The 14,417-nt window shown below is 37.6% G+C and overlaps 1 protein-coding gene across 12 annotated transcripts in view; it reads right to left on the bottom strand.

Moving 5' to 3' along the window:
• Positions 1-14,417, bottom strand: part of LOC114241833 (SH3 and multiple ankyrin repeat domains prosap) — a 245,035-nt gene that overhangs the window by 112,311 nt on the left and 118,307 nt on the right. For 7 of the 12 annotated variants that reach the window (XM_089732490.1, XM_089732491.1, XM_089732489.1 and 4 more), the window contains exon 3: positions 11,564-11,581. The exons of the other annotated variants lie outside the window; for them this stretch is intronic. In XM_089732490.1, the coding sequence (XP_089588616.1) occupies positions 11,564-11,581 (18 nt within the window). The remainder of the gene's footprint in view (positions 1-11,563; positions 11,582-14,417) is intronic. 12 annotated transcript variants of the gene reach the window in all.

The following is a 14,417-nucleotide window of genomic DNA, read 5'->3' as shown; positions in this document are numbered from 1 at the left end:
ATGCACGATTCCAGTATCCTCGTTGTTGTTGACACATAAATTCATCCGTTTACGTAATAATACAAGTTTTTTTTTAACTGGTCAATGAACTCTCGTTATGGCTGTCCTTGACCACAGAAACAGTAAAACATCCGAAACGTCAGAAATACAATGAATGACAATAAAAATGCGATATTATACTAAGTAGTTCTAATTACAAATAGCCAGATTATACTGTTAAATTAGTTCTAATTACAAATACTAGAGATCCCGCAGTAGTCGAAATTCGACTATAATTAATTGGAATTGTAAGTTTGTACACATACTGTAATCACAAATTTCACCAAGGCTAAACTACAAAAAAATATTAATAAAGACAAACAATATTGAATCTATTCTCAATTTGACAACAGACGTCAAGAACTAAAGTTTGACAATAAATAAATAGCATGCGTGTGTGCTTCAAATACATGGTATGTGGTGTGTGTAATGTTTTCTTTATTGATTTAATGTATCTTTTATGTATTATTTTTAAAAAAATATTAGCATTGTGCACTTCTTCTCTATATTCTCTGTAAGTGTGGACAATTTCATACTCCTCCGTCCGCGTAATTTTCGTAAAAAGGGATACAAAGTTTTTGCTTCACGTATTAATATATAGATTTCAATTCGGAAACCGGACCTTGATACCTACACGAAACTATGAAAGACCAATTAGAATTCAAATTCAAGCAACCATAAGGGCCAGACGTCCTTGTATTCACCAAAAAATGATTAAAACTGGAATTTTAAATTGCATCATCATCTTTCTGTCTGCAAGTTATGCTTCGATGATGTCATTCATACCTGACCAGATGCTTGCATTTAGGTTTTTTAATAATAATATTGAAGGAATGTATTTCTAGGCGGAACACGACACACGATTGGTACGTGGTTGAATGAATTAATCTATTTTACAATTGATTGGAATCACGATCTCTCTAAAATTATTTATAATATATACCCTTGAAACTATTTTTATTATTTCAATTCTGTTGCATACTATTTCAATAAACACGATTGATTAAGAGTCTACAAAAAAAAATATTCGTCAAATATACAGTGGAAACAATTAAAAATAAACAAAACACAAGGATTTTAAAATTAAATTAAAAAAAATATTAGCAAAATAAATCTCGTAAAATTTATAAATGTATGTAACTATAATTACTGGTACTGCTAGAGCGTATTGTAAACCCGCACGGAATGGTTGGTAGCCGCGACCATCCTCCCTATTTCTATTCCGAAGCAGTATGTTTTACAGTTTTAACTGTATTTCCCCTAACCTAATCGTTGGTAGTTAAGGGGCTATTCTAACTACGCGCGGTCTAATACGGTTAGAACGACGGGCCATTCGTTCACACAATCCAATTAAGACAAAGTTGGGTGGTGGAATTAAAGTTGTGAACTTTGTAGATTCCGGTAACCTAACACCACGTGAACCGTGAGCTCGGTCACTCATTAAAACAAAAATGTTTTTTACAAAATCATCAATGAATTAACTTTTTTATTTTTATTTATTGCTTAGGTGAGTGGACTGGTGTTAAGTGGTTACTGGAGCCCATAGACATCTACGACGTAAATGCACGTTGAGATATGAGTTCTAAGGTCTCAAGTATAGTTACAACGGATGCCCCCCCTTCAAACCGAAACGCATTACTGCTTCACGGCAGAAATAGGCAGGGTAGTGGTACCTACCCGCGCAGACTCACAAGAGGTCCTACCCGTACCGTCCAGTAATTACTCATTGATTAGTAAAACTATGACGAATTATTCAGTTAGAGTGCTGATAGCATTATCTATTCTTTGTCATTGTTTGTACACACAAGCACTAACCGGATTTGTGATTAAATATCCTATGACACTTATATTTCTTAGAAGATAAGTGACTAGGTCGACAAGATTTTTCATTTCCAATTAATTAACTTACAGTGACGAGGAGGATTCATGCGATTGGTTTTATTTTTCCATACAAATTATTGTTTCAAAGGAATATATTGATTTTTTGCACAATATATAACACTATTTTACAAAGTTTTACGAGAATAAGTCTACTATATTATTCGGAATTATGGTCAACCATAACCCAAATCAATTGTGTATTTCAATTCGAGCTTAGGAGTATTAGCTTCCCAGTATGTAACATTCTGTAATCATTCTATAATTGAAAATACTTCTATTTAAAAACATGTCTCTATCATATTGAAATATGAAAACGTACGCTTTTAGATTTCTTAAAATATTTATCGTAATAACGACATTGAATCGATAAGGCTCTCAACGTTCAAGGCGACCTTAAAAGCCCTCTGATATTACACAAGAGAAATATTTATAAAGGCACGATACTTTCCTATTCACGACGCTGACCCACGCGCTGTGATCTACATTTCTTTAAACGATTTATTCAATTTATTAAAAATAGATTTACTAATTTAAGACGTTTAAGATGTGGTTTTTTTAAATTGTATTAGGGCTTTTTGGCGGGAACGCGAAGATTGAAGTTGTGTGATTTGTTTTATTTTGTCTATTTAGTGTTTCTTCAGGTTTAAATGTGTAATAAAGGTTTTTTATTAACTGTTTAATATTGTTTATTAACTGTTTAACAAAGCCGCTGGACGTAACTTTTCGGGATCATCCAAAAAGTCCACTGAAAAAAATATCAGTCAATGAGACCACCTCCATTTTACTGAGATTATACTCCCATATCATCTCATCTCATTTCTTTTCACTCCATATTATCATTTTTCATAAAAATAAGAATATAAATTAAAACAAGACATGACTAAAGGTCTTAGTTACCAGGTCATAAAATCCCTTAAAAAATAATTCATTGTCGTTCTAAGTCGATGACCTTAGGGCCCACCCCATTGTAAGAGCCGTCGCTCATGGATATCAAGCCTTATCAAGATCTTAAAGACTTTACAACATGACTGTCGCCATTCAATTTTGTTTTAATTGTATTGTAAGAACAATCCTTCAAACTGAAACGCACAACTGCTTCGGGAAAGAAATAGGCAGGGCGGCGGAGGACCTATTCATGCGGGCTCATAAGTCATTGCGGGTTTTATTTTTACCACGACTTTATATGTGATTTTATCATCGCATCGCTCATCACGCTTCGTTCGAAACGATTTCACCAGACGTTTTATTCTTTAAAATGACTGAGTGTCACTCAACATTACTAATTACGAATTCAGAAGTTAGTGTATTTGTATACGTTTGTAAATTGCTAATAACAGACAAACTGGTCTTATTTGTGAATTCCCGGTATCCATAGGAGACAAACCTAAATTTGGATTGCCGAATGTCGAATGTTCAACATTTTAGTAATTTGGACAATGAGCATCAATTAAAGGAGATGTATGGAAATGGTAGTGCAAGGTAGAGGGGGAAGTGGTCGACCGAAGAAGACATGGATGGAGTGTGTGAATGACGATATGAGTGAGAGAGGAGTGAGTGTTGAGATGACGGCTGATAGAAGAGAATGGAAGAGAAAAATTAGCTGCGCCGACCCCATCTAGTGGGATAAGGTGGAGAAAAAGAAGAAGAGCATCTATTAAATAGGTTACCCTTTGTGGTCGGCCTTTCTCGTCCTTATCTGCGGATCATCTCATGCCGCTTCAACTAACATCGTTCAATATAACTTATTTTCGTTGTAGTCACACCAAAAACCTGGGATCTCATTAAAATTTTTGTAAGCATACAAAATACATATGTTTTATTTTCGTGTCTATTGTATTCATAAAGAATTTACCATACGAAGTTATTACGTGAATTGTATACGAGACATTATAATGGGTCGGTAAAGTCAATGGTTATTTTTAAAGTTTTCCCCGATTTAATTTAATTTTTTTTTTATGATTGGAAGATTACTGGTGTCCCGGAGGCCTTTCCAGTTTCACCAGGACATGTGGGCGAGCAAAGGCTCAGCCAGGAGGGGTAGGATTTGCTAACAGCTGCCCGAGCGCCTCCGAAGGAGACCTAACAACTCAAGAGCAATTGCTTCGCGAATGAATCTACTACCGGATCGGAACCGCGACCCACTGAGAAGATCCGGCGAGAAACTCAGCGGGCTTATGCATGGGTTAGGCTGAATTTAGATGTATAGTTTTATAGTGACATTTCAACTTTTTTTTTTGTAACGACAGTTATCATAGAGCAGCATAATTATATATCGCTCCTTTAGAATTGAAGTGGCTTGAAGATTTTTTTAGCAAAATGAGTTTAATACATTGTACATGTTAGAAACATAATATATTCTATCAGTTTAAAAAATTAATCATTCTCTTTTAGTCGAGAAAAGGACAAAATACTATTTCCGTCTCTTTTAAATCAAGCGCATACATAAAAGTATTAAAACGAACAAATAAAAAAATCCTCAATTACATTTTAGGTCCTGATGCAGTGAACAAATGAGCAAAAAGAAATACACAAGCAGTAGTACTGTCGGTGCATAATTTAATAACAATAGAAAATCGTTAAAAGTACTGTATTAATAATCTCTTTATACACAACGCAATGGAAAACAATTTAAATCAACGGGGTAAACGGACTCACAGGGAACGAGCCCGTCGGTAGTTCCGCCGGTTGGTTTTAATTTAGATTGCGGGTTGTAGAATTATGAACTTTTGGGTGCTACGCCAACCAATATTATTTTCTTTCGACAATTTCTGTTATGTTGTACATACTCTTTTTAGATTTGAGAACGATTACCTATTACTTTTACTGGTTTCCTCGTCGAACGCGTCGATTAGGATGAAGAGTTCGACGAGCGAACTAACCCATAGACACAGCCTTGTGAGTTTCTCGTCGGATTTTCTCAGTGGGCCGGGATTCCGATCCGGTGGTAGATTCTGTAAACGACTGCTATTGGTAGGGCTAGTGTTAGCAAATTCTCTCAGGTTGAGCCCGTGAGCTCAGCTACCCGTCTGGGTGTAGCTGGAATATTCCCTTAGGCTACCAGTCAATAGGTAGGGGAAAAAAACTGGCGAAAAATACTTCGTCACTAGCTACAATACGTCCAATAGGTTTGGCAAGAGAAGTCGTCTAGTATAGCCCGAACAATATGGGACGCTAATCAACAAAGTCGATGGAACGATTTTGCGGCACGAACATGCTGTTATACAGCAACGTTACACATTATTTTACATTAAAAACTCTATTACATTATCTTTAAAGGTCACAATCATTTAACTCGAACACCAAAAACCTGCATTTTCCCAATAACGTATCGACTTTCGAAAACCTGTTCACATTAAAACAACAAGTTTACGCGAACCGTAATTTTTGAAGCATACACACATGTACAATTTACCTTTATCATGTATGACACACAAAAAAAGGCGAATGTTTCTTGTCTTGCAAACACGTTGACCTTGCTAAATGGGTGCGCTTGTTAACGATCGTTTTTGCATAAATTTGAAGGTATACGTCTTTTTTTTCTTCATAATTCGAATGTGATAGCATCTCCGTTTTTTATGAGACATATTCATGACGTAACGTGTTGCTACAATATGCATTTTGATATGTGGCTTTGAATGTTGGTTAATGTTAGATGGGTGTGTTCACGTGACAGCTTTTGGCATAGTGAGAACATTGCCAACGTCACGGATGATGTATGGATTAGATGGGTGGACGGGCTCATGAACTATTTGTTGTTAAGTGATTACATGCCGCCACGCACAGAGATGTGAATTAAGTCTCAGTTTTATAGTTTCATACTGTCCTACCCTTCAAACTGAAACGTATTATTTCTTTACGGCAGAAATGGGCAGGGTGGTGGTATGCACCCGTGCGGCTTAAGCGAAGTAAATTGTCCCTTCGAAATAAAGTGACACTCTACAAAACTTGCATACGCCCCGTCATGACCAATGCAAGTGTAGTGTTCACTCACGCGGCCCGCACCAACTTGAAACCCCTTCAAGTTATTTAATCCCGTTTTTGTAGGATAACCGTCGGAACACCATGGTTCCTAAGGAACGTGGATCTCCATGATGACCTGGAGCTTGACTCAATCAGTAAGTATCTGCAGTCGGCATCATTGCGCCACTTTGACAAGGCGGCACGACATGAAAACCCTCTTGTCGTGGCCGCCGGGAACTACATACCCGATCCTGTAGACCGAATGGTAAACAGTCGACGTCGCCCTAACCACGTCATTACGGATCCTCCCGATCCATTAACGGTTTTCGTCGAACCCGTCGCTTTTGACGAAGGGCTCGACGAGTGAATTAACCCATAGACACAGCCCACTGAGTTTCTCGCCGGATCTTCTCAGTAGGTCGCGTTTCCGATCCGGTAGTAGATTCTGCGAAGCACTGCTCCTGCTAGGGCCAGTGTTAGCAGCTCTCCCGGTTTGAGCCCCGTGAGTTCACCTACACACGTTAGGGTGAAGCTGAAATAGCCTCTCAAGGCTATCAGAATAGGTAGGAAAAAAAAGTGTGTGTGTCCGCTCCGACGCACGACTGGAGTTTACTGGATATAAAAAATTAAACGAAACAATACGAGAAATAGTTCTATATTACGACAACACGATACACTACAGATTATTAACAAATTAACGAGACACAAAACAAACGACTAACAAATATATGAAAATACAATAATGAGAGAAACGCGCGATCAGTACGAGGCTTTGTGGCGGACTGCCGGCGCAGCAGCCCGGCGTCACCTGCGATAACGCGGCCGCGCGTTGGCTCCTGATTGGCGCGCGCACGCATCACGCAATCAGGAGCCAATCAGGCGCATAACGCATTTCGTGTGACATGCTAGTACGATTTTGATTGGCGCGCGCACGCATCACGCAATCAGGAGCCAATCAGGCGCATAACGCATTTCGTGTGACATGCTAGTACGATTTTGATTGGCGCGCGCACGCATCACGCAATCAGGAGCCAATCAGGCGCATAACGCATTTCGTGTGACATGCTAGTACGATTTTGATTGGCGCGCGCACGCATCACGCAATCAGGAGCCAATCAGGCGCATAACGCATTTCGTGTGACATGCTAGTACGATTTTGGTCCCCATAATTTTCATACCCCGGGCCTATATATGTAAATCGATTCTAAAGGAGTAAACTCCAAAAAGTGTGTGTGTCCGCTCCGACGCACGACTGGAGTTTACTGGATATAAAAAATTAAACGAAACAATACGAGAAATAGTTCTATATTACGACAACACGATACACTACAGATTATTAACAAATTAACGAGACACAAAACAAACGACTAACAAATATATGAAAATACAATAATGAGAGAAACGCGCGATCAGTACGAGGCTTTGTGGCGGACTGCCGGCGCAGCAGCCCGGCGTCACCTGCGATAACGCGGCCGCGCGTTGGCTCCTGATTGGCGCGCGCACGCATCACGCAATCAGGAGCCAATCAGGCGCATAACGCATTTCGTGTGACATGCTAGTACGATTTTGATTGGCGCGCGCACGCATCACGCAATCAGGAGCCAATCAGGCGCATAACGCATTTCGTGTGACATGCTAGTACGATTTTGATTGGCGCGCGCACGCATCACGCAATCAGGAGCCAATCAGGCGCATAACGCATTTCGTGTGACATGCTAGTACGATTTTGATTGGCGCGCGCACGCATCACGCAATCAGGAGCCAATCAGGCGCATAACGCATTTCGTGTGACATGCTAGTACGATTTTGGTCCCCATAATTTTCATACCCCGGGCCTATATATGTAAATCGATTCTAAAGGAGTAAACTCCAAAAAAACACCCGTGCAGACTCATAAGATGCCGTCGCTCTGAGACTTAGAAGTAATGTCTCAAAGTAGGTGACGAAATTTACGTTGTGGCTATCTATGGGCTCCGGTACCAACTTAACACCAGATAGGTCGTAAGCGCGCACGCTCATCTAAGCAACAAAAAAAAAAACATGTTTAATTTTGCGCGTAGACGTACTAAAACATAACCTAATTTTTCTTTCAATTCTTTTTTATTTCACAAGGTACGTTATTTTAAAGACGTTTAAGAGATAAATTAAACTGAAAAAACTTTACAATTAAATACCTAAACACAATAATAATTATATTCACGTTACAAACGGAACATGCCCTTGCGTACATCTCGTTAACCTCAATCGTGAAAAAGTAAACACGTTAAAAGAAATTATTATCATTTTAACAACTTAGAAATCGTATAGACAGTATTTAGAAAAAAAAACAACCTAGTTTTTATCCGCTTTATGTAGATACAGCACATATTTTAAGAGTGAGATGTCGAGAATTAATGCCTTTAAAAATAAGCCTTGTTTTAGAAACGACAACGTAAATTCAATCTTACGATTATTTAGCTACAGAATTCAAATTTTCAAGAAGAGCGAGTTAGTGTTGTTGTGTCTTGCTATCCTTTTCACACATCAACATCAGAATTCCCAGTAACTTCATAAAACATTTTGTGCATCTATATTTTTATTACTGACAATCACCCTGATCACCCGATAAAAGAGTTTTTTTTAGTATTTATTTCGCTTCCCTCTTCTTTCGGTTATGATGTGTCTTTCAAATGACTGATGATAATTGGGTGCATCGGAACTGAAGACACCTCACCTACTGGCTGGTGGAGTTGCTAAGTATCTCCAATGGATTATAGCTGAGCCGACGGCCGAGCGTGCGTACAGAGTATACTTTGCAAGGAAGGTACTGAACCATGTCCTTATCGCACAAATCGGTATCGACATGTCCCTGCAGAGTTCCGTGACTGTATTGCTTGTCAGCGATAATGGTAGAGAGTGCTCTTCTTTAACTGCACCAACCCCTCGCCACCAATTCGCCTCTCTTCTGTGTGCCGCGGAGCGACGAGTGAGACGCAAGATGACGTGTAAGTTGCACTACACAGGTCTAATAAAAGAGCCACCGAGTGGCAATTATTAGATTTATCTTTCACTCAGTCTGGTTCTGACTCAGTAGCGTATCCCATGGGATATAATTCACCCGTACCTCCTAAGCAGACTTTGGATAGTCTAGTCTTGGGTCCTAGTGGTCGTAGCGTAGGCGACCGCCAATTCAACATCCATACGGTGTTCGTTGGTGTGGAGAAATTATTTCCACTCACATCTTACCTCCGTCTAAACGATAGGGGATTTTATTCGATTGAACTCTAGAGATACCTCATCTACTGTCTCCAACGGGTAGGCGGAAGACTGACGATTTCCTACTAACCAAAAAATTATGGCACGCGTCTGCATATAACTGCTTTCAATGTTAAAGCATAAATTATAATCCAAGGAAAAAAAACATTATTCATATTCAGCACTTACAGTCTAGGCCAAATGATTCCGTAAAACCCGTAAGGCATCCACATCCAATCCCCTCGAGTACAAAAATGGATCGTCCGGGATACAATGGCCTGAGAGTATGGAAAAGTCCCTCTAGAAAATAACTCTACAAAGGAGTGTGTTGTGTTAGAAAAATGTCCAGTTGTTGAGCTGCTCTTGTGAGTGAGACGTTTGGATGTGGGTCGTATATGTGGGTTGTTTGTAGTAACGTGTGTCGTATAAGAGACAGAGTGTTTTGTTTCGCGTTCCATTTATATTACACCCTAGTTCTGAGTTGCAAAATGGAACGTTAAATTGGAAAAATACAAATGTATTCTCAATGTTTTGGCTGATGTTACTGTACACGAACAAGGGCATAAAATTATTAAAAAAAATGTTATAAAGTAATAACAAACGTAACTATGGACATATAACTATTTGTGCTATAGCCTTCGATTAAATTACCAAAATTAGGAAGTATAATGGTAAAAAACATCGTTGGTAGATTGATATCCTACAGTTGAAACAGAAGCTAATAAAAATAGAAAAATATGATAAAGATGAGAATGAGAAATTCTTTGTTGGAAGCATTTTAAGAAATTAAATGGCATTTAATTTAGACGTCATGACTGACGCGCAATTTATATTTAACCAAGAGCAGAAAAAGCGGTAATTTTTGGACCCTCGTCTTCATATAGTCTTTTTTAACAATATTACACATATAATAAATAAATACATACTTACCTGACTTGTGTATTCTATATAATTACAATACAACATCAATACAAATATGTATTTTACCTATCAAGTCCTATTCACATCGACGTGCAATTAACTTACACACAGCAGAAGATGTAGTACAGACATCGACACGCAATTTTAATCATATGATTTTCATTCTTAAGGTATGCTTGAGCAAATTGTTATTAACGGCAACAGCTAATTTATCAGCTAATTCTATATAGCATACATCTTGTCTTTTTACAAGTAATGCATAGTTTTTTTACTATTTGGATTTAGCAAGGTTTTCGGATAACGTGATAATCTTATAAAATTATTTCTTAAGTATCTTCTCTCTGTATTGCATTGGTTGTTGTTATTAGAATCGTTTTGTTTTTTTAAACTTTATATTTCTTACCCGAGAATCATGAGGTTGAGGATATTTGAACACTAATAATGCAACTTCATTTAATTCTAAAATAGACTATCACCTGATAAAAGTGTATTCACTTTGTACTGAGAAATGTAGTTTTTTATCCTTGGACATCGACTGTACAACCTGGTTTTATTGTAGATTATAATGCATCACTATGTTTTCTCTTGAATTCCTTTTGAAATTTAGCACTGCAGCGACGAGAAGATTGCATTGTAATGGTTATGAGTTTTTTCAGCAATTTATCTGTCACGAGTAGATATTTAATGGGATTGCACTGGTTTTTCAACGAGTTGAACGAGATTGTAATTATTATTCGATTATCGACTCTATTTATATATTGCCAAGGGTATTTTCTAAAGGCAATTTATTTTAAGTTTATTTTTATTGGTATGATATAAGTAATGCTGACATAGAGTAGGTAAGTACTGATCGCTACAAATATTTATTTTAAGCTCTTGAAAGAAAAGCTTTTTTGATAATTATTGGCATCACATCTATAACATCATAGTTCTCAAAATTCCTTTTGTATCAAATACATCCAGAGCTCATAAGCGTTTTGTTTAAAACTAATACAAGTTATTGTTATAATTCATAGCAGAGTTGATAATAGCTTTGTTTTATTTCTAAAGGAATTTAACTGATAACACATTCTCGTGTCGGGGTTAATCATGCTACACATTGGTATTGACACTTCCGTTTCATGCTTTAGGCACGTTTCTTTGCATTCTCGGTGACCTATTTCAAAGATTAATTAATTTTTTAATGGATTTTGAATTTTTGTGGCATGCAAGGGATAATATAGACAGTCATGCTACACAGCTAGGGGCGATCGTATTCCACAATAATATGTGTTTCGAGTGTTAGAAAGAGACAGTTGTCACCTTTCGGTTTTATAAAGCATCTCTGTCGTAGACGTGTGAAGTTGCATAGTGCGACAGAGATAAATGCAAGTTAGCCGTTTTCTGTCACTTTCTAATGCTCGACGTACGTAATTTATCGTCACGAACTGTAAATGGGCTATTATTCTCACATCAAAATTATCTATACCATTTACATGCATACATTTATAGCCGTCCATTCAACATACATGGGGTTGAAATAACATACCCTGTACCAAGTTGCCACCTGTGGTGCCACGAAGTCACCGGAAACAATAGTAAATAAAATAATATATTAATACATTGATTAGTAAATAGAAAACAAATATTATAACTAACATATTCTAACAGCATACAAATAAAAAAAATAGTTTCTTTGATTTTATTAATAAATTTACATAAATTCATTAAAATATTGTAAAATCTACATACATAAAGAAGAAAATGTATTAAATTAGAATGAAGTGTCTCTCACGCTCTGTTTAAAGTTGTTTATTATTTATTGGTGTTCTAATTTTTTATTCCTTTCTCTGTATCCAGTGCTTAATGTTCGAAAGGGAGATAAGACAAATTGGTAATCTCAGGAAGCCCAACAAAATAGCCATCTGAGAAGGTAGGAATCTGATCGACAACAAAGCGAACTGAGGTCGCGACATGTCTAAGAGTCTGTTTTTTTAAACCAGGTCTTAACTTTAAAGTATAGTCTATTCTATCTTTCTTTCTCTAAAACATCATAAACTTAACCTGCTTTATTTTTGTCGTTTTTTGTGGGTTTTTACGAAAATGCCGTCACCCACCTCAAGACATGAGTTGTAAGGTCTCAGTTTTTACAGTACAATGTCATTACAAAACATTGCAATTGGTGTGCGAATCGTGTCTATCATTCATGTTTTTTTTATTTTTATTATTGCTTAGATGGATGGACGAGCTCACAGTCCACCTGGTGTTAAGTTACTGGAGCCCATAGACATCTACAATGTAAATGCGCCACACACCTGCTGCGATGGCACGGTTGGTTTCGATTCCTACACTATAATAATTAAAAATTAAACTTAACTGAATCATTATTCCACGGTAATTTATGTTTAATTTTACTTATGTACAAATAAATAAAAGTTGTTCAATAAGACCTATTTACATGCATCTTTTAATTTCCTAAAATTCCGTGCCACAAAGGGTTACACAATTTTGTCGGTTCAGTAACCATAAATGTGTATATAGCCTTACTAAATAATATGTTTTTTTTTGTTTATGTACCTAAGCGTTTTTTTCTTTTCTAAATAAATAAACGTCATCGCATACAAAGTTAACTTAATAATGTTTCGAGTCACGTCAGACGATCACAAATAGCCATAACAAGCCTACAACTCGCGAGCCAAGTAGTATTATTGGTGGACCAAAGTACAATGTATGATTCGGACCACACTTCCACGTAACGAGTAACGGTATTTATACTGGTTTTATTATTTAGTACGCGTTGATTTTTCCCGCCACAACAGGCACCACAAACTACAACTACAAACATTGGTTGATGTTGGCAATTCACTTGGCGTATTATAGGCACGAATGTTTGAACAAAAACAAACGAGTGAAGTTCCAACACGAGACTGGATAAACAAGAATTTTGAGGCATGTTATGCGAGTCACACGTGTCTCGTAAGGGTTCAGTTATTTTTTAATGATTTTCGACTTATGCATAACGGGACACGGTTGATATTGATTGCAGTATAGTAGCGTTGCGGTTTTCATGACGCTATAGATAGGTAGACGAACTCAGAGCCAACCAGTGTGCTTAGTGCGAGTTTTTTAACGTTCACGATACCGTAAAAGTTGACTCAACTTTCTGGTGGTAACTCACTTTACTGGTGGCAGGACCTCTTGTGAGTCCGCGCGTGTAGGTAGGTACCACAGTAGGTATCACCGGTTGTTTATTTTTTTATTGCTTAGATGTACGGACGAGCTCACAGCCCACCTGGTGTTAAGTGGTTACCGGAGCCCATAGACATCTACAAAGTAAATGACGCCACCCACTTCGATACTTGATTTCTAGGGCCTCCGTTTTTACAGTACAACGGTTGCCCTACCCTTCAAACCGAAACGCATTACTGCTTCAACGGCAGAAATTGGCAGGGCGATGATACCTACCCCTGCTGACTTTATAATTTTACGTTTTTAAGTTAATGCGGAGAATAGTGCGACAAAGGCATGAATAGGGATATACCAAAGGAAATAATTTAAGTGGGTGCACCAACACAGACAGACCTATCGCTTACCATTATCAGGCAAACTAATAGGAACGGAATCATTTCGCATTAATCAACTGATTCTCATTTGACCAAGTGCCACTTCTTACTTCAATATTAAGTTTCGCTTGGAAATAGGATTCAAGCGTCGAAGATCGAGTTCAAAACTGAGAGTTTAATTAAGAAATTCAAAGACGGCGTGTAGTCGCGGCCCTGAGAGCTGAACAAACAATCTGAAACGACGGACATTATTAATTTCAGTCAAGATCCGTAAGTACATTTCTATTTTAGGATGTTCGTCTATTCTTCTGTGCGATTTATAATTTATTAAACTTCTTTTCTCTTAAACAGGGTTAATACATAAATTTCATTATCAATAAAATATCAATATCGTAGATCTGAATAAAATGTAAGTACCTAACGCAGGACGGGTTGCTGTGGCGTGCTTGGGGCTCTGCTGAAAAAATACTAAGTAGACTAACTAACTAACTAGAAACTAGAGCAACCACACTTTTTTTTATTGCCCTTGTAGGCAGACGAGCATACGGCCCACCTATTGGTGAGTGGTTACCGTCACCTATGGACTACAGCAATGCAGGGACAGAGCCAAGCCGCTGCCTACCGTTAAATACTCTCCACAAGCCTCGTTTGAAGAAGGATATGTCATATCTTGTATTATACGCAGGATTCTATATTTCAATTAAAGGTTTTATGTTTTTCTTTTCATCAAATTTAGCTACTTTTTATAGCCTAGCTAGAAATGAAACACAGAATTAGATAACAACAGGTTTTTCGGTCACGGACACCTGATGTCATGGAGGCTTCGAATGTGAAACGCTA

The sequence above is a fragment of the Bombyx mandarina genome, chromosome 13 (genome assembly GCF_030267445.1).
Source record: "Bombyx mandarina strain Sakado chromosome 13, ASM3026744v2".
NCBI lineage: Eukaryota > Metazoa > Arthropoda > Insecta > Lepidoptera > Bombycidae > Bombyx > Bombyx mandarina.
The sequence above is the reverse complement of the archived record's forward strand: the minus strand, read 5'-3'. Positions and strand labels throughout refer to the sequence as shown.